This window comes from Peromyscus leucopus, chromosome X (genome assembly GCF_004664715.2).
Source record: "Peromyscus leucopus breed LL Stock chromosome X, UCI_PerLeu_2.1, whole genome shotgun sequence".
NCBI lineage: Eukaryota > Metazoa > Chordata > Mammalia > Rodentia > Cricetidae > Peromyscus > Peromyscus leucopus.
Window position 1 is genome coordinate 137444513 of NC_051083.1, and position 23262 is coordinate 137467774.

General features: G+C 37.3%; 1 protein-coding gene across 1 annotated transcript in view; it reads right to left on the minus strand.

Annotated features, from left to right (window-relative positions):
- Nucleotides 1–23262, minus strand: part of F8 (coagulation factor VIII) — a 158208-nt gene that overhangs the window by 110565 nt on the left and 24381 nt on the right. The window contains 7 exon segments of the mRNA XM_037199375.1: nt 623–716; nt 2218–2389; nt 3214–3469; nt 4319–4540; nt 13584–13700; nt 15413–15481; nt 22725–22937. Of these exon segments, the coding sequence (XP_037055270.1) occupies nt 623–716; nt 2218–2389; nt 3214–3469; nt 4319–4540; nt 13584–13700; nt 15413–15481; nt 22725–22937 (1143 nt within the window).

Below are 23262 nucleotides of genomic sequence, written 5' to 3' on the forward strand. Positions count from 1 at the left end.
GGTTTGGGGAGGCAGGCATTTCTCCTTCACCTATGCCATGTTTTCTTAACATGTTAGTTTGAACAAATTTACCTCTTACTACAAATAACAGAAAAATAAGAATATTTGAATATTCTTGCGTATAGAAGAATCTATTTTATTTTAATAACAAAATGATTAGGATTATGGGCAAGAAAATAACCACAGCATATTACCTAGTTCTATGGTAAATAAATTGATAAAATGACCTTGACCTTGCATTACTAAAATGATACAAATACTATTTTTAGGTTTATTATCTTTAGAATCAATGTTTAGAAAAAGCAAAGAAGACTTATGTAAAATTATTGTAAAAATTGTGTGTCAGGTGGGTGGTGGTGGTGGTGTGGTGGTGGTGGTGGTGGTGGTGGTGGTGGTGGTGGTGGCGCACACCTTTAATCTCAGCACTCGGGAGGCAGAGGCAGGCAGATCTCTGAGAGTTCAAGGCCAGCCTGGTCTACAGAGCGAGTTCCAGGACAGGCTTCAAGGCTACACAGAGAAACCCTGTCTCAAACAACAACAAAAAAATTGTGTGTCAACAGCTGGAGTTGTACCTCAAGTGTATCTACATCAAGAAAGACCTATAAACTGAGATACTACTTACCTCTTGGCAATCTCCTTGAGTGTAGAGGGCTGACGTCAGTGATTCCATGAGGGTAAATGTTATATGGTCGGCTTGCTTGATTCTTAAATATAATCTGAAAATATAGGTGAGATATGAGATCAACTTCTAAGATGACTAGGATCAACAAGCAAACTGTAGCCTAGCTCCAGAAAATCAAAAGCTTCCTATATCCACATTACAGGAGTCTGAGCCCTTAATAAAACTCAATATATTCATTCTTTTCATGAAAAGGAAGATTAGGTAGCTGCTTAGTTTTGTTATGATCCTTTTAATTTGAATTACTTCAGTAAGTCTTGCCCACATCTCCTACACGAAGTGAAATTTGGATGTCTGCTAAGGACATTACTTTTCTTCAGCCTTTCTGTATTCTTGGCACTTAATTCCTCAACACTGGAGGAGGAGACAGTTGTTCAGGTTATAAGATTTATCACTTAATAAGTAGGTATAACAAGGAAGGCAATAAATAGCCTCAAGCAAGGGTGGCAGGTTATGGCGGTATTTTATTTGTACTGAAATGTGATTTTAATTGTATGTTAATAAATAAAGTTGCCCAGGGGTCAGAGCTATTAGAGCCATAGCAAGAGTGTGGCAGTGGTGGTGCAAGCCTTTAATCCCAGTGCTTGGTAGACAGAGCTAGGTAGATCTCTGTGTGTTCAGGGATACAGCCAGCATTGGAGACATACGCCTTTAAGACCTGGAGGGCTGTACTTACAGGCAGTGACGAGGCAGTCATGTGTTTGGGTTTACAACCAATGAGAAGGCAGAACAGAAAGACTATATTAAAGACAAGCACACAGGAAGTAGCCCTCTTTCGGAGAGGTAGGAGCACCACAGGAGCAAGGGTAAGGTTTTAGCTCTGAGCTCTGACCTCTTGGCTTTCTCTTTTACATTGGTTCTGTGTTTCTTATTTAATAAGACGGTTGGTTACACCTACAGCAGGTGACATTGTCTGATTACAAGAGCTTTAAAGAAGAATAAAAAAGAAAAAAACTGTAACATGGAAATAGTACTGAAGATGTCTGAAGATTACCTCTAGATCTGAGGGTATGATTTCTATTTTAAAAGTTAATGGAGGAAAAAGCAATTAATGAAGAAAGTTTTGGAAGTATATGTATGCATCAGTCTAAATAGTGAGTAGTTAAAAGAAGTTGAGAGTGTAATTGGTCACATTATATTTTTATTCCATATACTCATTAAATATGAGTATATTTTATTTGTGCAACATTCATAATTTTTAAAAGATTCTGTACATTGGAGATAAGACCAAATTTTGAAGGATCACAGAAACTCAAACCCTTCCAGATTAAAAAAAAAAGATTTATTTTATTTATGTATATGAGTGTTTTGCCTGTATGTATGTATGTGTACAACATGTATGCCTGGTACCCATGGAGGTAAGCAGAGGGCTTTGGATTCCCTAGAACTAGAGTTACAGACGGTTGTGAGCTGCCATGTGAGTGCTGAGAGCTAAACCCAGCTCTGCAAGAATAACAAGTGCTCTTAACTACTGTGCATCTCTCCAGCCTTGAAACTTCTCTTTTTCTAAAGCAATCTCTTATTTTCCCTTGACTTACCAACAAAGTGTCTCCAACTTCCCCATAAAGTAAAGGTCCCAAGATTCCTGATTCATGCTGGATAGTTTCACGAGTCTTAAAAGTTTCATCTGTGTATGCTATAAATCTGACTTTTTTGTATTTTCTACCAATCCGATGAGGACCATTGCTCAGATACTGGCTTTTATAATTTCTGTATGAGAGGCAAAAAGGTGAAGTGTAAGGATAAAAAATTTTAGATAGTCAAAAATCCAATTCTAATATGATTTCCTCAAAGCAAAGAGTGAGAGAAGTATAAGTAGTCTTAGGCTTACCTATGCTAACATCTAATGTTCTATGAATCTTCACAGATTGCACATGTACTAAAGACTTAGTCATCAGGATATGGAATTAGTGAGAGGTGATGGAACCTTTAGGAGTTAGAGCCTAGCGACAAGAACTTAGGTCATTGGGGGTATGCCCTTGAATGGATGATATTGGAACATCAGGCCCCGTTTATCTATTCTTTGTTCTGTGTATGGAACAGGCCCCTTGTACTGTGCACTTTTATTATGAATTTCTGCGCTGTCACAAACCCAAAGCCGTAGTCAAGCAACCATGGACTGAAAATTCTATGAGTCAAACCCATGAGTCAAAACAAACCTTTCCTACTTAAGAGTTGTTAATTTTGGTATTTTGCCACAGTGATGGAATGGTAGCTAGCAAACACCCTTACCATTTGATCCTATGACATATTAACTCTTTTTTTTCTTCTTTCTTTTCTTTTTTTTTTTCTGAGACAGGGTTTCTCTGTGTAGCTTTGCACCTTTCCTGGGACTCACTTGGTAGCCCAGGCTGGCCTTGAACTCACAGAGATCTGCCTGGCTCTGCCTCCCGAGTGCTGGGATTAAAGGCGTGTGCCACCACCACCCGGCGACATATTAACTCTTAAATATGGCTTAAGTATTTGTCAGTTTGAATAAGTAAGAAGAATTTGAGCATAGGGGAGGGTAGTACCAAGAGTCCAAAGGTGTTTACCCATCATTAGAGATGAGAACTGAAGGAGCATAATCCCAGTCTTCTTCCTCAGCAGAAATATAATGTATCCAAGTTTTAGGGTACTTCTTGGCAACCGAGCGAATTTGGATAAAAGGAGAATTATCATCATCCAGTATGAACATGTCCATTTCTGAATCAAGATCATCATCATAATCTTCCATTTCCTCATTATTTTTCTTTTGCCATTGGGGTTCCTCAGGGCAGCTATCTACTTTGACATAAGCTTCCATGCCATCTGCAGTCAGACAACCCAAACAATGTCAGAAGATTGCTTCTCTCCTTCCTCCCTCTCTCTCTTCCTCTTTCTCTTTTGCCCCTCTGCCATGTGTATCATTTTCCTTTACTGTAACACAGAAAGAAAGCACCTATCAAATGACAATATCTTGATAATGTGTTTCTTGGTCTCTTGAACTGTGTGAGATAATAACTTTGTTTATTATAAATTACCCTATTTCTGATATTCTGTTCCGGCAATATAATAGGCCAAGCCTTAAATGGACATAACTAAGACAGAGTTATTAGGTTAATTAGGTTGAAAAAGAATACACAAGAAGAAAATGGAAGTAAAAGGATTATCTGATATGAATCTGCACAACTACTACCCAAAACATCATGTGACCAGGAATTGATACTGTAGGCACATTTGTTCACAGGATCTTTGCTCCTTTGCAAAACCTCCATCAAAATAGTCCTTGAAAACATCATGTGACACCTCATTTACCTATATTTCTCATGGAAACATCTCTTCCCAGAGTACTGAAGCCTAGTTAATGGGGTCAGGTTGAGAAACCAATAACATACTTTCCTTCATTTTTCCTATCTCATTCATTCCTAAACTATGTCTCCTCCTTCTGTCACAGATATTTAACTAAAAGCCCACAATACTATTGTATTAACAATAAAGTCCTTATATACTCAAGATAAAAATCTTTACATTAGAAGATTTCAGTTGAAGTCTAACATAATCTTAACTCTATAACAGCATTTCTGCAACACATTGTATTGTACACTGCCCAGGAAATTTCATTAATATTAGAATAAAATATTTTATAATATTCATTTTTAAGATCCAAAATAGTAGTACCATGCTTATGGGAAGAGATATGACAAAATAGCAGGAACTGTCCAAGATCTATCAAGAGTATTTGAGCAGTAAGGAAAGTTATAGGTGATATTTCCAAGGAAGCCTGACGGTGGTTCCTCACGAGAAACGTGTGACCTTCGAGGAATATTGAGTGTACTTCAGGGGTGGTGCCCATTCCAATCACATGCCAGTAGACTGATTTCCTATGGCATCCAATTAGACCTGTAAAATGGGAATGAGACAGCTATGGCAAAGAAATAGGGAACTTGAAACTGAAAGTACTTGCTAGAGTAGGATAGACAAAATGACCCTACAAATTTTACTGCTACCTTAACTTATAAACAAAGTTGCCATGTGGAATGAGTTAGTTTATTTTCAGGACCAAACATTTGTTCATAATAACAAATGAATGTCAAAGAATAGTTTCCATGAATAAAGGTGGTTGCTGCTAAAAACAAAACAAAACAACAACAACAAAACAAAGTTGCCAAGGAAGTTAGTTAGGGCACTACTAAACCAACAGCTTTAGTATATATTCAGTGGTTGCTAGAGTCTTCCATAGTTGATAATATTTTCTATTATTCCCCAAAGCTGATTCATCATTTGGCTCTAAATTCTAGCTTGAAAATAATCTTTCCCTTAGATCTCTTTTAAAGATACTATCCTACTCTATTGTCCATTTAATTCCTCTTCTTTTATATATGAACAACTTCTTCCAGGAAAAGCTTCAAGCATCTTATCATTGCACTCCAAATTGTCACAATGATCATTTTGTGTGGCGTTCTGTTTTTGTTTATACTAATAGTGATTTTAATTCTGAATACTAATATCTTTTATTTATTATCATTTCTGTTTTTATTGTTTTTTAAAGTCAGTTTAAAATGTATTCTCTTTTTTGATTTTACTTTATTGGAGATTTTGTCTATCTACTTGCCATTGTTTGTATTTTGACAATCGTATTTCTAATTTTATGAACACCTACTTGTTCAAATTTTTTTCTCCTTTGGAATTATTTTATTATCTTTGCATATGGCTTTCATGTTTCTAGTTCCTCTTAAATATCTGTTCATCCTGAAAGTCCATTCATTTAAGCAAAAGGAAAGGGACTTAATTTTTGAGTGACATAAAGAGGATTCAGTTGCTATATTTAAACAAACAAACAAAACAGAGGCTAGAATTTAGTGGGCTTTTTACTTAAATGCAGAACTCTCTGAGAGCTGGAGAAGAGTTATGGTTTTGCTACCCCAATCCCTATGCCCTAAGCCCCAGGGCACATTCTGTGCTCTTTCCCCTCCCACCTCAGCCCCAGCAGCCAGCAGGTAAGAATCCTGTGGGCAGGCCACTCTACCACCACTGCCACCCACTGTACTCTGTAACCAACAAGACCCACTCTGTTGCCGAAACCCACCAAACCCATCATACTACTCCTGGCCAACCACCCCCCACAAAATCAGCAGCCCCTAGAGGCACAAGCACCACCTCCACCATTTGGAAGAAGAGCCCTTAGAGGCACAAGCATTACCTGCACCATTTGGAAGAAGAGCCCTTAGAGGCACAAGCACCATCTGCACCAAGTGGAAGAAGAGCAGCCTCCCTGTGAACAGCCCTCTCCAGCAACATCAGCAGATCCTACAGGCACAAGCACCACCCACACCAGCTGGAAGAATAGGCACAGGCAAAACCTACACCAGTTGGAAGAACAGACTCCATAGGCATAGGCACAACCCACACCAGTTAGAAGAACAGACCCCATAGGCACAAGTAATGCCCTCACCAGCCAGAAGAACTGGTCAATATGCTAGATCTAGGCACCCAATCCCCCACAAACCTCAGCTGAGACAACCCTATTCAACCTGAATACCAGCCAATCACCAGAACCCTTGGCCATTCAGGCCAAAAGACAATAAAGCAAACAGACAATAAAGGACCCAAAGACCCATCCAACAAAGATACCACAAGAATCAACACCTACTCATATAATTATCCTAAACCCAGATGGCAGTGTAAGTATACATTTAACAACATAAAGAGTAATATGGCACCATTAGGATCTAATGATTCTGCAACAAGACCTGAATATCCTAATGCAGATGAAGCAGAATAAAACAAGCTTAAAAACAACTTTATGAAAATGACAGAGGCTGTTATAGAGGAAATGAAGAATTCTCTTAAAGAAATCAAGGAAAAGACAAAAAAGTTGAAGAAATCAATAAATCCCTTTAAGAAAAACAAGGAAAAAAAAAACAATCAAACAGGTGAACGAAACAGTTCAAGACTTGAAAATTGAAATAGAGGCAATAAAGAAAATACAAACCAAGGGAATTATGGAAATGGAAAATCTGGGTAAATGAACAGGAAATATAGATGTGAACATAACCAACAGAATACAAGAGATGGAAGAGTGACTTTCAGGCATTGAAAACATGATAGAAGAAAGAGATTCATTGGTTAAAGAAAATATTAAATCCAGCAAATTCTTAACACAAAACATCCAGGAAATCTGGGACACAATGAAAAGACCAAACCTAAGGATAATAGGGATAGAAGAAGAATTCCAGCTCAAAGGCACAGGAAATATATTCAACAAAATCATAGAAGAAAACTTTCCCAACCTAAAGAAGAAAATACCTATGGGGATACAAGGAGATTACAGAACACCGAAAGACTGGACCAAAAAAAAAAAAAGTCCCCTTGATGCATAATAATCATAATCAAACCACTAAACATACAGAATAAAGAAAAAATATTAAGAGCTGCAAAAAAAAGGCCAAGTAACATATAAAGGCAGACCCATCAGAATAACACCTGACTTCTCAATGGAGACTCTGAAAGCCAGAAGAAGGTACTAGACAGATATTTTGCAGACATTAAGAGACTATGGATGCCAGCCCAGACTACTATACCCAGCAAAACTTTCAATAACCATAGACGGAGAAAACAAGATATTCCATGACAAAACCAGATTTAAACCACACCTATCCACAAATCCAGCCCTACAGAAAGTACTGGAAGGAAAACTCCAACCCAAGGAAGTTAGCTGCATCCACTAAAACACAGGCATAGATAATCTCACATCAGCAAATTCCAAAGAAGGGAAACACACACTACCAACAACAACAACATAAAAAAATAACAGGAATTAACAATCACTGGTCATTAAAATCCCTTAATATCCCTTAATATCAATGCACTCCATTCGCCTATAAAAAGACATAGGCTAACAGAATAGATAAGAAAACAGGATCCTGGGATGGGGATTTAGCTCAGTGGCAGAGTGCCTACCTAGCAAGCACAAGACCTAAGAAACAAGCTGGTGTAGCTATCCTAATATCTAGAGAAAAAGGATGTTTCAAAAGAGAAGTCTTGTGGCAATGCCTCAGTGGTCCAGGTAACTACCAGAACTCGGAAATCTGCGACGGAGACTAAGGCAGCAGAGACGAAACACATAGATGTACATACAGGAAATAATAAAGAAAAAGTCAGTAAAGCCAAGAAGAACAAAAGAAAGGTGGATGCTGAAGCCCATCCGTCAGATGAGCCTGTGAACGGGAACCAGTGACAAAAAAAAGAAAAAAAAAAGATGGAAAGCAAATCCAAAAATAGTACCAAGGTGCTAAAGGATGACAGAAAGACGGAGGAGACTAAGGGGGACAATAAAAAGCAAAATACTTTCATTAAAAAAGGTGCAAAGAAGAAACCTCAAAAAGGTAAATCAAGTAAGAAAGGCAGCAGACCTGCTCTGGAGACGCAGAGGAGACTGCTCCAGCAGAGCCTCCTTCCATGGAGCTGGCTCAGGAGGAGGTCTCTTCCGGTCCTGCGCTCACTCAGGTGGTGGTCACCCCTACAGGCTCTACTCAGCCCAGGCTTCCTTCTCCCATGGATATTGCTCAGACTGGGCCTGCTCAGATGGAGCTGCCTTCTCCCCTGGGGCCTCCTCAGAGGGAGCCGCCTTCTCCCACGGAGCCTCCAAAGATGGAGCAGCCTCTTCCCATGGAGCTTACTCAGATGGAACAGCCTCCTCCCATGGAGCCTGATCAGATGGAGCCTCCTCCTCCCATGGAGCCTGCTCAGAGGGAGCCGCCTCCTCCCATGGAGCCTGATCAAGATGGAGCCGCCTCCTCCCATGGAGCCTGATCAGATGGGGCCACCTCCTCCCATGGAGTCTCAGCGGGGACATTGTCAGAAGAAGCTGCTTTGTCCTTTGGACCATGCTCAGGTGGAGGTTGCTCAGACAGGGCCTCCTCACATGGGATCTGTTCAGAAGGAGCCTCCTGCTGTCATGGAGCCACCTCTTCAAGTGAAACCAGTCACCAAAAGGTCTTCTCCCCGAAAAGAGAGTACCAAGGAGAGGTCGGGCATGCGGAGTGAGGTGGTGCGGCAGGAGCAAGTCCTTATTGAAGTTGGCTTAGTGCCTGTTAAGAGATAGCCAGCTTCTGAAGGAAAGCAGACGCACGCAGGATCTTCCAAAGGGAAACTCAAGAAGAGACGAGACACCCAAGGACCAAGAAATTGGCTCTGATGGGGAAAGAAATAAAATGGCCCCTATCAAGAAAGTGGGAACAGAGGAAGCTGGCAAGAGTCTAGCTACACTTGCTGCTCCCAAGGAATCTACCAGTGTCTTATCCTCAGAACAAAACTCAAATGGGTCAGGTGGTGAAACGTTACATGCTAAGTGTCAGACTGGTTCAGCTGGGCTTTGTGAAATGGAAGTGGACACTGAGCAGAACCCAGACAGTGTCCCTGTGAAAGCCTCAGCACCCGAACCGACGTCACCATTGCCTCCTGTCCCATCACCAACCATAACGGCCTCGCTTCCTATCACTTTGGCTGAAAACGAGTCACCGGACATTGATGAAGATGAAGGCATCCACAGCCATGATGGAAGTGACCTGAGTGATAATATGTCCGAGGGAAGTGATGATTCTGGGCTGCATGGGACTCAGCCAGTGCCACAAGAAGTAAGTTCAAAAAGTGGGAAGGAGGGGTTGGCAGTTAAAATAACCGAGGGAGAGTTTGTTTGTATTTTCTGTGATCAGTCTTTCAGAAAGGAAAAGGATTACAGCAAGCACCTCAATCGCCATCTGGTTAATGTATACTTCCTTGAAAAAGCAGCCGAGGGGCAGGAGTAGTGAGCCGGCCAGTGGAGGGCGGCTCGTCACAGTTTGTAAGTAATGCCTCACTTTTAGTTTAAGGCAGTACACACACACAAGCTCGCTTTAATTAGTGTGCTGATTTTTAAGTGACATTATTTCCTTAGGACTGTATGTGTTACCTAGTGACTTGCAAAAACCTTAGCAAATCCTAGGGAGTTAATGTAAGAAAACAGATACTTAATCTGTTAGCTTGTGCAGTGCAGTGAAGAAAGTCGGGATGGTAGGTGACGTTCTCCGGGGTGTCTACCTGTGTGGAACCGGTCGGGTGTTCTGCCCTTTTCACTTCACTTGCTATTTTTAGTTCCTTGTTTAGGCTGATAAAAATTGGCGTAGCAAATTACTTGAAGAATTTGCTTGCTTTATATAAGTAAAGTTAGCACTTTAAGGTTTCTTTAGAGATGAGAAAAGACATTTAAATTGAAGAAAAATTCTTTCAACAGTGGACATTGTATCTGTCCAGGTAACTGCTTCCTGACTTATGGTCGATATTTTGTGCTTCTATGTTAATCATTATGAAAAGTGATTTTTGGTGGGTTTTTAAATTTTTTTTTTTTTATTTTGGTGCTTTACTGGCTTAAGATGTTGCACATGGTTTACAGGCTTCAGATTTTGACAGTTGATGAAAGATACAAGCATTAATGTTTTGGTGAAAAGCTTGGTGAAATTCTGAGTGAAGTTTTAGTTAAAGTTGGTTGAACTTGGGATTGACTGGGAGGCCAAAGATTTAAAAAGCAGAAGATTCTCTCAAGACACAAGTTGTGTGATAATAGTGTGTTTTGTGTGTGTGAATGAGAATTTGTAAATGTTGAATTCTAGGCTCCAACAATCATTGTCAGTGCAGATCAAGCTGCAAGTATTTGTGTTTTAAAACTTAAATTATAAAGCTAGTTACGTCTTTCTAATAATTAGTTTTAATGTTTATGAGCATATTTTACCTACATTACCTTTCAGGATGTTGAGAAAGATGCATCACAAGCACAGGCTGGAGGCTGGGGGCTAGATGGTTTTGAGGAAGAGGTCTTGGTGGACTCTTTCATAGAGCAAAGGGAAGCAATGCCTTCTGGGAATTGAGCTAAGTTTTAATCTAGTCTTTAAGATTAGAAGTCAAAAACAAAAATATTAAGGAAATGAAAACCTAATTGATCTTTGAAGCATTGTTATGTGGAATTGAGTGGGACTTTTGAGGCCTTTCTTCCAGAAAACAAGGACTTGGTTGTCAGGCCTATATTAGGCTTAAACCTTGGTGCCATGTATTTGTACTTAAATCATTTCAATGGAAAGTGTCTTAGTGATTGGAACTTCTAGTGCAGTTTGGAGTTCTTCCATTTGAAAAATGTGATATTTACATGGGATTGTTTGAATCTTGTTTTTTAGTCCCTCCCCATCACCACCCTCATAGTCTGAAGGTAGATTTTTCTCTTGATAAAGGAACAAAAAAGGTGAACATCTTGTTTGTAAATTGGTATCTAGTAACTAGTGGTAAACTTGAAATGGTAGAATTCTTTAAAGCCTAATTCTAAGTAGCCTTAGGAAAATGTATCTTAATTATTTTTGAACCTGTATTCACCTTGTTTTTTTCAAATATCTTAAGTTATATTTTCTTTTTCAAAAAGAAAAAAGAAACCCAGCTGTAGTCAGAAGACAGTAGGAGAAAAAAGGGTGGCACTGAACTCAGAAGAAAGGCTTTTAATGTGGAAGGAGTAACGATGAGGGCAAATGTAATATGACTCAAAAGTATCTCTTGAACATACAAGTGGCAGTTGAGTAGAAATCTGTCATGTTGGATAATAGGGGCTGTGAGTGTTCATTTTCATTGTCAAGTTAACCAAGTTTGGAATCACCTATGAGATACAGTTTGGGGCATATCCGTAAGGACATTTCCAGAGAAGTTGAACTGAGACCAGCTCTGAAATTGGGTGGCACCATCCTATGGCCTAAGGTCCAAGGATAAATAAAAAGGAAAAAAGGAGAAAGCAGCTGGGTGTAAGCATTCATCTACCCTTGCTTCTTGACTGTGGGAGCAATATGACCAACTTTGTTAAATTCCTGCCATATTGGGTTGATTATATGCCCTCAGACCAATGATTCTCTGTTGGGAGCCCTACGGTCTAGTTTTGGACCAGTATATGAGTGCTTGTCCAACAGGTCCAGATGAGGTAAAAGCCCACAGGGACAGTCTTACTCAGCAAGGACCAGTGGACTTCAGGATACTGCAGGATACTGCTGGGACCACAAGGCCTGTATTCTCTCTTCTCTCTCTCGTGATATTGATGATTCTCTTGGTGGATTTAGTGTCATTTTGTCAATCTTGCATGGAACAGATGTGATCATTCCTGGAAACCCAATTTTTCTCCAATATTTTTCCCTAAAATTCTTTGGGAGCTGATGTTTCTCAGGTTTCTTGTCTGGGGAAGCCAGCTGTCTGAAAGAGCCTGGGAGCTGTTCTGATTCAGAGCTGACAGGATCGGAGGCAGATCACCCCTATTTCTGTAAATATGTTTTGAATGATATTGTTGTTCTTGAAAATGTGTGCCTATGTCAATTACCTTTTAGTTTTGTAAAGACAGGATGTACCCAACTCGATATTTGGCCAAACCAGCAACATGATAACTGTTGTTTTGGGTTTAAAGATGTTTTGATGTTAAAGTTGGGAAAAACACATTTGACATATTTGTTTTTGCTGGGGGTTAATGGAGGATGGAAAAAAACATGTTTGTTATTATGGAAAAGCATGCTTGTTTTTGATGTATAAATAAAGATGGCTGGAGCTAAAAAAAAAAAGTAAAAATAAAAAAAATAAATAACAGGAATTAACAATCACTGGTCATTAAAATCCCTTAATATCAATGCACTCCATTCGCCTATAAAAAGACATAGGCTAACAGAATAGATAAGAAAACAGGATCCTGGGTTGGGGATTTAGCTCAGTGGCAGAGCGCCTACCTAGCAAGCACAAGTCCTGGGTTCAGTCCTCAGCTCCAGAAAAGAAAACAGGATCCATCCTTCTGCTGCATACAAGAAACAGACTTCAATTTCAAAGACAGACATTACCTCAGAGTAAAGAGTTGGGAAAAGATATTTCAATCAAATAGACCTAAAAAACAAGCTTGTATAGCTATCCTAATATCTAATATATATATAGACTAAAATTAAAATTAATCAAAAGAGATGGAGAAGGACATTTTATATTCATCACATGAAAAAAATCATCAAGATGAAGTCTTAATTCTGAACATTTATGCCCCAAATACCAGGGCACCCATATTTGTAAAACAAACATTACTAAAGCTTAAATCACACATCTAACCCCACACATTAATACTGGGAGACTTCAACACCCCACTCTCAACAATGGACAGGTCTGCCAGACAGAAATTTAACAGAGAAATAAGGGAACTAAGAGATGTTATGACTCAAATGGACTTAAAAGACACGTATAGAACATTTCACCCAAACACAAAAGAATATACCTTCTTCTCAGCACCGCATGGAACCTTCTCTAAAACAGACCACATGCTCAGTCACAAAGCAAATCTCAACAGATACAAAAAAATTGGAATAACCCCCTTAATCTTATTGGACCACCATGACTTGAACTTAGAATTCAACAACACTAATTATAGAAAGTCTACAAAAACATGGAAACTGCAAAATGTTCAACTGAATCACCACTGGTTCAAGGAAGATAAAGAAAGAAATTAAAGACTTTCTATAATTCAATGAAAATGAATGCACAACATACCCAAACTTACGGGACACTATGAAAGCAGTGCTAAGAGGAAAATTCATAGCACTAAACACCCACATAAAGAAGTTGGAAAAATCTCACACTAGTGACTGAACAGCACACCTGAAAGCTCTAGAACAAAAAGAAGCAAAGTCACCCAGGAGGATTAGACACCAGGAAATAATCAAATTGAGAGCTGAAATCAATAAAAGAGAGACAAAGAGAACAATACAAAGAATCAATGAAACAAAGAGTTTGTTATTTGAGTAAATAAACAAGATAGACAAGCCCTTATCCAGACTAACCAAAAAGCAGAGAGAGAACATCCAAATTAACAAAATCAGAAATGAAAAGGGGGACATAACAACAGACAACATGTACATACCTGGCAGAGATCTGTTTACATAGCCATTTATTGTGTGCATTTTAGGCCAGGCTCCATTAGATGTAGAATCCATAGCCTGTGTGAAGGAGTCTTTTGTTTCTGAATGCCAGCTCTTCCCTGGTGAGAGAGGGGGTGGGAGGAAATAAGGCCAACTGAACTGTTTCATGAATTACACTCCCCTTTTTCTTCTTTCTTTTCCTCCTTTGTGACACAGACTATTCACACTCTGAATTTTTGTCAGCAGAGTAGACACAAACTCAGAGTCACTGAGAAGGAAATTACATTTTTTTCCAAACCAATTCTTTCTCCCTATATTTGTTCATAATAAAAGTGGGGAAGAATAATGGCAAATGATAACTAGGAGAAGGAAGAATACTGGTTAGTTTGAGCCACAAGAATTTCATTTTGCAAGTTAGATGGTAGATTTAAAAGGATTGTCAGTCTTTGCCCTATCATAAATTGCTTCATCTCATTTTGTAGCAAGGAGACCCCAGGAACTTGAAGGCTTCCCAACCTCTTCTTCAAAACTAACAAAAGCTGAAGCACTAAAACTATTATTTTAGGCAAAAAAGGGGAAATGTGGTGATATATTGCTTACCCTAATAAACTTTGCCTGAAGATCAGAGAACAGAACAAGCCACTAGATTAAACATAGATGTCTGACAGTGGTGGCACACACCTTTAATCCTAGCACTTGGGAGGCAGAGATCCATCTGGATCTCTGTGAGTTCAAAGCTACCCTGGACTATATGAGATTGACTCAGTCTAGGAAAGAAACAGAGCCAGGCAGTGGTGGCCTACACCTTTAATCCAAGTACTTGAGATCTCATGCCTTTGCTTAGGAAGCACACACGCCTTTAATCCCAGGGAATGATGGCTGAGTGGAGAAAGGTATATAAGGTGTGAGGAGACAAGAACTAGAGGCTCTTTCAGGCTGAGGAGTTGGTGAGGTAAGAGGTGGTGGTTATGGCCTGCTCTGCTTCTCTGATCTTCAGGTAAATTTTATTAGGGTAAACAATATATCACCACAACTGAAAATTGCTTGGACTACTTTACTAAAAATAGAATGTGAAACACAAAAAGACATAGACTAGTCAGGATAAAGATGACACAGCCTCTAATAAGAAGATAACAGTGCAAGTGGATAAAAGGGGAGAGGATTATATATCTATTCTGCTACACAATGTTCTAAATTACTTAAGTGAAATCAATTAGTCCCTATAACAATCCTATGAAAAATACTATTATTTCAATTTTAGATGTGAGAAAATAAAGCAGAGAAAAGTATGTAATTTGCCCAATGTTGTGCACTTAGCAATAGATAATTATTAAAAGAAGATATTTAGGGGCTAACAAGAATTCTTAGTGGGTAATGGTGCCAGCCACCAAGCCAGGTGACCTGACTGGAACCCACATGGGAAAAGGAAAGAACTGATTTCCACAAGTTGTCCTTTGACCTCCATATAAGCACCATAGCATGGATACTCCTCCTCTCCCCAAAGTCATATAAATAAATAATTAAAACTTAACAAAAGATTTTGAAAGAAGATATTTAAAAAGTAGAGCCAAAAGTATTTATTACCTAAACCAAGCTGCTCTATCTTTTTACTTCATATATGCAATTGGAACTTAGGTTGCATTTTTGTCTTAGAGTCATTCTCATCCTCCATTTCCTTCACTCTTGAACAGTAATACAGTTTGTGGTCTTCCTATAATCAACATCACCTTTTCTGAACATATATAGCCCACATTCTCCAACATGGGAAAATATACTTGTTACATATTTGACTTCTTTTAGGAATTCAAATATCTGATTGAAGCTCACTAACCTTCATCAAACACAGCAAAAAGTAGTACAAATTGGTGCAACATTGGTGTTCTTTCTTTGGAAAGACTTCCTGAAAAAGAAGTGACAGCATTTGTCTTCCATTTAAAATGCCATTGTAGAAAATTGCCACAAGGAGGAGCCATTTCTTCACAAACCATTTGAGCATGTAAAAAAAAAAAAAAAAAAAAAAAAAAAAAAAAAAAAAAAAAAAAAGAATCCTTTGCCTAATGTCAACTCTGCTGTGATGTTCTTTGGTGTAAAGTCCTTTAAATTGATGTTTCTAGAATGAAAAACATGGCTATTGAATAAAAAAAGAAAATAAAAGGAAAAGAAAGGACATGATTGTTCCTTATGTATGTTGGAGGAGAAAGTTTATATGTGGGAGAACATAGTCAGAGGCAGGGACACCTGGGAGAGTCCAGAATGGACATGACCAAACTGAGCTGAGCCATGTGGTATAGGGCGGGGGGGGGGGGGGGGGGGGGAGGGGAAGGCAGAGGAGAGAGTGGAACCAAGTGCATCAGCCAGGAAGCCAAAGGTCCAAAAGGTAAGGATAACCAAAATGTCTGGATTATATAGGGAAGAACCTCTGGCAGGAAAGTTCAGAGCAAAGGGCGGTGTATGCAAGCCATACCCTGTAACAGGTAGAGACTGAGGGATACTGGGAGAACCTGGATGCCAGGTCCAGTTTGATATGTTAAAAAGGTACCTCAGCCATTTGAATTGGGTTTGAAACTTAACAGTTATTTATGCAAGTTTCAAATTTCTTCCAAATCATTACTTTTGCAAAATTAAAAAAAAAACTATTGTTAGAAAATGGAATTTAAAATACAAAAATACAAGCCCAAATAAAACACATAGATAGATAGATGATAGATAGATAGACAGACAGACAGACAAATAGACAAATAGATTTCACAGCAGAAATTACAAAACAGTAAGCATTGTTAATGAGATGTGTATCTGGGCAATTAATATAGGAATCTTCTCTTGCTCTTGTAACTTTTATACTTATGTAATTGCAAATGAGTAAAAGTTATAGGTAAAAAAACAACAAAACTCACACTTTAAAGATCTATCAATATAGTTTTTTAATTGTGCATATGTTTGTGCATGTGTGTGTATGTGTGCGTGCGCGCGAGTGTGTGTGTGTGTGTGTGTGTGTGTGTGTGTATGTATGTGTGTGCACATTTGTATGTGGGTACAGATATGTTGCTGTGCCTGGCTCTCTCCCCCATTCTCTTAACAGTATATTTCACAAAGCAAAAGTTATTTATTTTGACACAGCTCAGTTTATACACTCACATTTTTTCAATTTGTTGGCAGTTTCATACACGTATATAATGAATTAGTCATTTTTACCCACCACTCCCCTATCTCATCCTCTGTCTGCTACTGATACCTTTCTTTCCAACAATTCCCCCCTCCCACTTTCATGTTTTCTTTTTGCTGTGACTTTTAATGGCTTTTTGGAGTCAGTTTTTGATCCCCTCTCTTTTCCCAAATAACTAGACTTTCTGTTATGTTTCTTAAAATTTTAAGGTATTGCATTTTACATTTTAAAACTTTAATCTGTTTTGAGTTAATATTTGTATAAGGAGTATGATTTAGGTTGTGATTCATTTTTGCATATGAATGTCCAGTTATTATAACACCATTTGTAGAAGAAATTACCCTTTCTCCATTGATTGTATTTTACACCAAATCAGTTTTTTTGTGGATCTACTGGCCTATCTATCCTGTTTCATTAACTTTTGAGGAATGTGTAATAATAGTTCAGCTGTATAGTAAGTTATAAATTAGGGTAGTGATTAATAAACTCTATTCTTTTGTAAAATATGTTTGACTAATTTAGCAACTGACAGTCTAGAAATTTTAGACTAAACCTGTGTATATCAACAAAAGTTATACTTGAAATCTGACTTGTATTACATTAAATGTGTACATTGGTGAGAACAGATATCTTTACTATGTTGAATTTTGTAGCCCACTGTTACAGTTTGCTTTCTATTGCTGTGATAAACACCATGACCAAAAGTAAGTTAGGGAGTTCAGCTTACAGTTGTAGTCCATCACTGAAGAAAGTCAGGGAAGGAATTCAAGGTAGGAACCTTGAGGCAGGAACTGAAGCAGGCCTTATGAAAGAACACTGCTTACTGGCTTGCTCCCCATACTTTATCCAGCCTGCTTTCTCATAGCACCCAGGACCACCTGCCAGTGGTGATACCACTCACAATAGGCTGGGTCCTTTCATATCAATCATTAAGAAAATGCCCTACAAGCCAACCTTATGGAAGCATTTTCTTAACTGAGGTTCCCTCTCTCATATGACTGTTCATGTCAAGCTGACAAAAAAACTAATCAGTATAGCCATGAGTATAGTGTGTTTCTCCACTTAAGTCTTTGATTTCTTTCACCTGCATTTTGTAGTTTTAATTTACAGGCAATTGTACATGTTTTGTTAAAAAAAAGTTTTAAATATTTGTGTGTAATTGTGTTCTTTTATAAATTGTTTCTAATTATTCTTTGACAGTATGTTAAGTACAACTAATTTTTATATGTTGATCTTGAGTCCTGCAATCCTCCTAGACTTAGTTATTTATAGTTTTATTTAAAAGTTCTCAGGGATTTTTATACATAATCAATTATGTTTTATGTAAATAGGGACAATAATACTGCTATGTTTTTTAATCTTATGTTATCATAGGCAAGACTGCCAGTGCTGTATCAAATAAAAATAGTTAAGAGAATCTTGTTCCAAGTCTTAATAGTGTGAAAGCATTTAGTTTTTAATCACTGAGAGATTAACTCTAGGGTGTTATTGATCTTTTAGAATTTTATTTTTGAGACAAGGCTCATGTATCTCAGGATGGCCTTGAATTTTTTATGTAACAAGGATGCTGTCAATTCCTGATTTGCCTGCCTCCAACTCCTAAATACTGAGCTTCTAGACATATACTACCACTCCTGGTTTAACCTGGAGGGTTTTGTTTTGTTTTGCTTTAAGATATCAGATTGAGAAGTACCTTTCTATTGCTAGTTGAGGGGTTTTCTTTCCTTCCCTTCTCCCCTCCCTTCCTCCCTTTTTTTTTTAACCATAACTCATTGCTTGTTCTAGTTAACTTCTGTGATTAGCTCTGCCATAACCATTCACACACATGGTTTTGTTTGAATATCTGTTTTTCTGTTCTTTTGTGCTTATATTTAGAAATTATTAGATTATATGGTAATTCTGTTTGTAAAAATTTGAGGAAGCACCAAACCATCTTCTGAAGCAATGTTAGGGTTAAAATTCTCATATCCTCAACATTTACTACTTTTCTTATTTTTTAAAGATTTCATTTTTTAATTATGCATACTTGTGTGTCTATGTGTAATGCAGGTACCCACAGAGTCCAGAAAAGGGCACTGGATCCCTCCAGAGCTGGAGATTTCAGGGATTTGTGAGCTGCTTGACATATGTTCTGGGAACTCCTGAGTCATCTCTCCAGACTTTATCTTATTTTAAAAACGACAGATCCATATTAGTGGATGTGGAGTGCTGTGGATACTGCTCTGTATAAATAAAATGCTGATTGGCCAGTAGCCAGGCAGAAAGTATAGGCGGGACAAGCAGAGAATTCTGGGAACAGGAAGGCTGAGGCAGGAGATGCTGCCAGCCGCTGCCATGAGTAACAACATGTAAGATACTGGTAAGCCATGAGCCATGTGACAAGATATAAATTTATAGAAATGGGTTAATTTAAGATAGAAGAACTAGATAACAAGAAGCCTGCCACGGCCATATAGTTTATATAGAATATAAGTCTCTGTGTGTTTATTTGGTTGGGTCTGAGCAGCTGTGGGACTGGCAGGTGAGAGAAATTTGTCCTGACCGGGGGCCAGGCAGGACTGGAGAAAACTCCAGCAACAGTGAAGTGATCTCTTATTTTTATTTTTATTTGCTTTTCCTTAATGGCTAATAGTACTAGTGTCTTTTGTGCACTTACTGGCCATTTCTATATTTTCTGTTTCTTTTATTTATTTTTGTTGTGATGGGGATGTGAACTAGAGCCTTTCACATGTTAGGTAAAGGTTCTACCACTGAGCTAAATATCCAGGGACTATTTGCACATTTTATTTGGATACATATCCTTACAGATCTTTTACCCACTTTAAAACTGAGTTGTCCTTTTATTATTGACTTTAAGATTTCCTTGCATAGTCCAATTATAACTCACTTATCAAATATGATTTGCAAATAATTTCTCCCATTCTAAGCATTATTTTTGTTATTTTCTTGATACACCTTAAAGCTCAAAAGCTTGGTGGATTATTTAAAAAATGATTGCTAAACCTACAGTTATAAAATTTTGACTCTTGTGTTTTCTTTTAATTTTGTATGTTATAGTATATCTTTGATCCATTTTGAGTTAAATTTTGTATGTAATATGAGGAAAAGCCCAATTTCATTACTTGTTTTTCATGGGTATAGCCAAGTCTTCCAACATCATGAAGAAGCTAGTGCCTACCAAATCAAATGACCATACATTTATGCGTTTATTTTTGAACTCTCATTTCTATTGCACAGATCTTTATATCTGTACTTATGGCAGTACTACTCTTTCTTGATTGTGTGTTCATAGTATTCCAATTTTCTTTATATCCATATTTGTTTAGTATGTCTTTTTTCCATCCTTATGCTTGTAACCTATGCTATTGTTTTTGAAATGTATTTCTTGTAACAAAATATAAAAGTAGTCCTTGCTTTTTATATACAGTGTGATATTTTCTGGTTTTAGTATATTTAGATAATTTACATCTAATATAATTATTTATGTTTAGTTACAAATATATCATCTTTTTATATTTTTTCTTGTAGTTTTGTTCCTCTCTCTCCTTTTATGCTTTATTTTAATGTCTTAATTTCTCTATTTTAACTTTATTATATATATTCATATAATATCTTATTGGTTTTTTTCTAAGTATCAAAAATGCATATTTAAGTTTTCAGTCTTTTAGATAAGTATATGCCAGTTGGAGACAAATTCAAATTCTTTTGCATACCTTTATGGGTATGAGATCTTTCCTTTTTTCTTTATTTTTTGTGGTAAATATATACACAATTGAGTTTTATTCAGTAACAAAGAAAGAGAATAAAATTCTGTCATCAGCAAGAAGATGGATGCCACTGGAAATAAGCCAGACTCAGAAATGCAAATATTGCATGTTTTCTGTCTTTTGTGTCACATATATATGTGTGTGTATATATATATATCACAATAATAATCATATACATATATGAAAGCAGAAGCAAAACTATCTGTGGGAGGAAAGGGAACTAGCAGGAGGAGATGGTGAAGGGAGAACGTATAGGGGTCTTTCTTTCTCATCCTTTTATTTTGTAGTTTTCTGAGCTAGAAAGCTCAGATATCTCTTTTTGGTTCCTTAACCAGAAGATGTCAACTGTTACATCTGTACCAGATCCTCTTCCTTTGATTTTAGCTCCTGTAGGCTTCTGTTGCCAGTCATTGTCTCTGCCATGGATATAGCTGGCGCTGGGGCATGAAAGAATGGAGGAAAGGAGTGGAAACTGTTATTTCTCCCTACCCTCTGAGCACTAACAGATACATTTCCAATTCCCAGAGGCACAGCATTCATTCCAAGTTTCAAGCCATGCTTTAATACAGGTTAGAGAATCCTACAAGGGAGAAAAAGGTTACCTCCCTATCATTACTGGTCCTTTGAATTCTGGTGGTTTTCCTTATCTACAGGTTGTTTTACTTACTTTTAAAAATTTCAAAGAACTAGGTTGTAATTTTTGTCAAGTTTTTTTTTGTTTTTTGTTTGTTTGTTTGTTTTTTTGTCAAATCACTGAATTTAGTCAAGGATAAAGAGTAAAATGTGAGCCAGACAGTGGTGGTGCATGCCTTTAATCCCAGCATTTGGGAGGCAGAGCCAGGTGGATCTCTGTGAGTTTGAGGCCAGTCTGGTCTACAAAGCAAGATCCAGGACAGGCATCAAAACTACACAGAGATACCTTGTCTCGAAACCCCAACCCCAAAAAAGGAGTAAAATGGGTTCACTCATGTTATCCAGAACTAGACCTCTAGTGATAATTTAAATCTGTCAAAAACTATTTGCTTATAAACTTACTTGTATGTTATATATGTTACAATCTTTACATCACACAAATAACACATTATGGGTCTTTGCTTTGTTATTAATTGTAGCTATGAAACTGAACTCAATATAAGAGAGATCAAGTTTCTAAATAAAGTAATTATAAACTTTAGTCTTCTTCCCCTCCTCTGAAACACATTCATTATTATTCAGAAATGGTGTGTTCCTAGATTCTTTGTCTATCCTCCATAACATAACAGAATGAGTATGTATGACATAACAGAATGAAACAGAATTAGAAATGTAATACATCTTCCAATGGACTCTTTCTTGAGACCATATAAAATGTCTGGATCCCTTGTATTGCTTATGCTAAAGATATCATGTGGAGATGATCTCAGTTTAAGTATAGATGTAAGACATACGAAAGACATTTTTTCAAGCATAGATGTAAAACATATGAAATACTTTTGAGGTGATCTCAGCTCTGAAAACTTTTTTGACTAAAACTGACGTATCCATACACAAGACAACTCCAAATTCCATGGCACTAAAGAAAACTATCAGAAAGAACATATTATTATTGCTCCACAAAATTATGGAGTTATTGAGCAATAGATAACTAGAACAAAGAAGTTCCAATGAAGCTGACTTTCCACACAAAATAATTAAAATCAAATTATAATGTTTATTTCTTTATAAGAATATGTTATTAAATTATAAATTAAATAACAGATGAACAGGATTAAGATTATCTTTAGAATAACAAGTTATGAGTAAATGCATATTTTCTTATATTTATGTATACCTTTGGTTTACAAAATAAGCACCTGAACCAATCAATATATCACTGATCTCACACACACACAAATATGCTTGTCTCCATGAAACTTAAGAAAATTCCACGTTTTCAAAAAGCAAAAGAATGAAAAAACACTGCTGAGATAGCACACAGATTTCAGGCGGAATATAGAAATTATTTATAAACAGAAACCTAATTGCAGATCTTAGATGTTCTTAAGCTAGAGTTCACTGTATTACATAGAACAAATATTATTGCTTAAAAAACTGGATTATTCTCTTTTCTATGAATATAATTCCAGGGAAAAGAAGCCCTTTTCAGAGAAATGAATTCAAAAGCTCACAGTTACCAACAGATTCTGTTTTGTCCTTCTCTGTTTCATATCAATTCCATTCTTTCATATAGTTACCTTCTTTACATACTAGCAGAGCTCCAATGAGGCCTGAATTCAAATCTTTCACCAGATCCACATGAGAAAGATATGAATAGGTGAGACATGGAGGGTCAGAGGCCATTGGACCATTCTCTTTCAGGACCTGCCAAACATAGGTATGACTTTCACCAGGAAAAACTTTATCGTCTTCCTTCTCCCTTTGGCTTGTCTGATCTTCATATTCAGCTCCTAAAGGAAGAAGGTATAAAACTGTCTTTTTTGTGTCTACTGTCAACTCAGAAACATGTTAAGCTCCAATTTGTTATGGATTCTACACAATAAGTAGACTTCCAAGATGTTGAAAGCTCTCACCATAAAGAAATGATAAAATGTTCAAGGAGATAGATATGTATGTTCAAGTTGTTTTAAATATTGCATAATATGTGTCTATATTAAACATCATATATTATACCATTACTATGTACTATATGTATATGATAAAATAACAAGTTTTAAAGCACAGTGTATCAAAATATTACACTGTACCTCCAAAACATATGCAACTTGTTGTGGA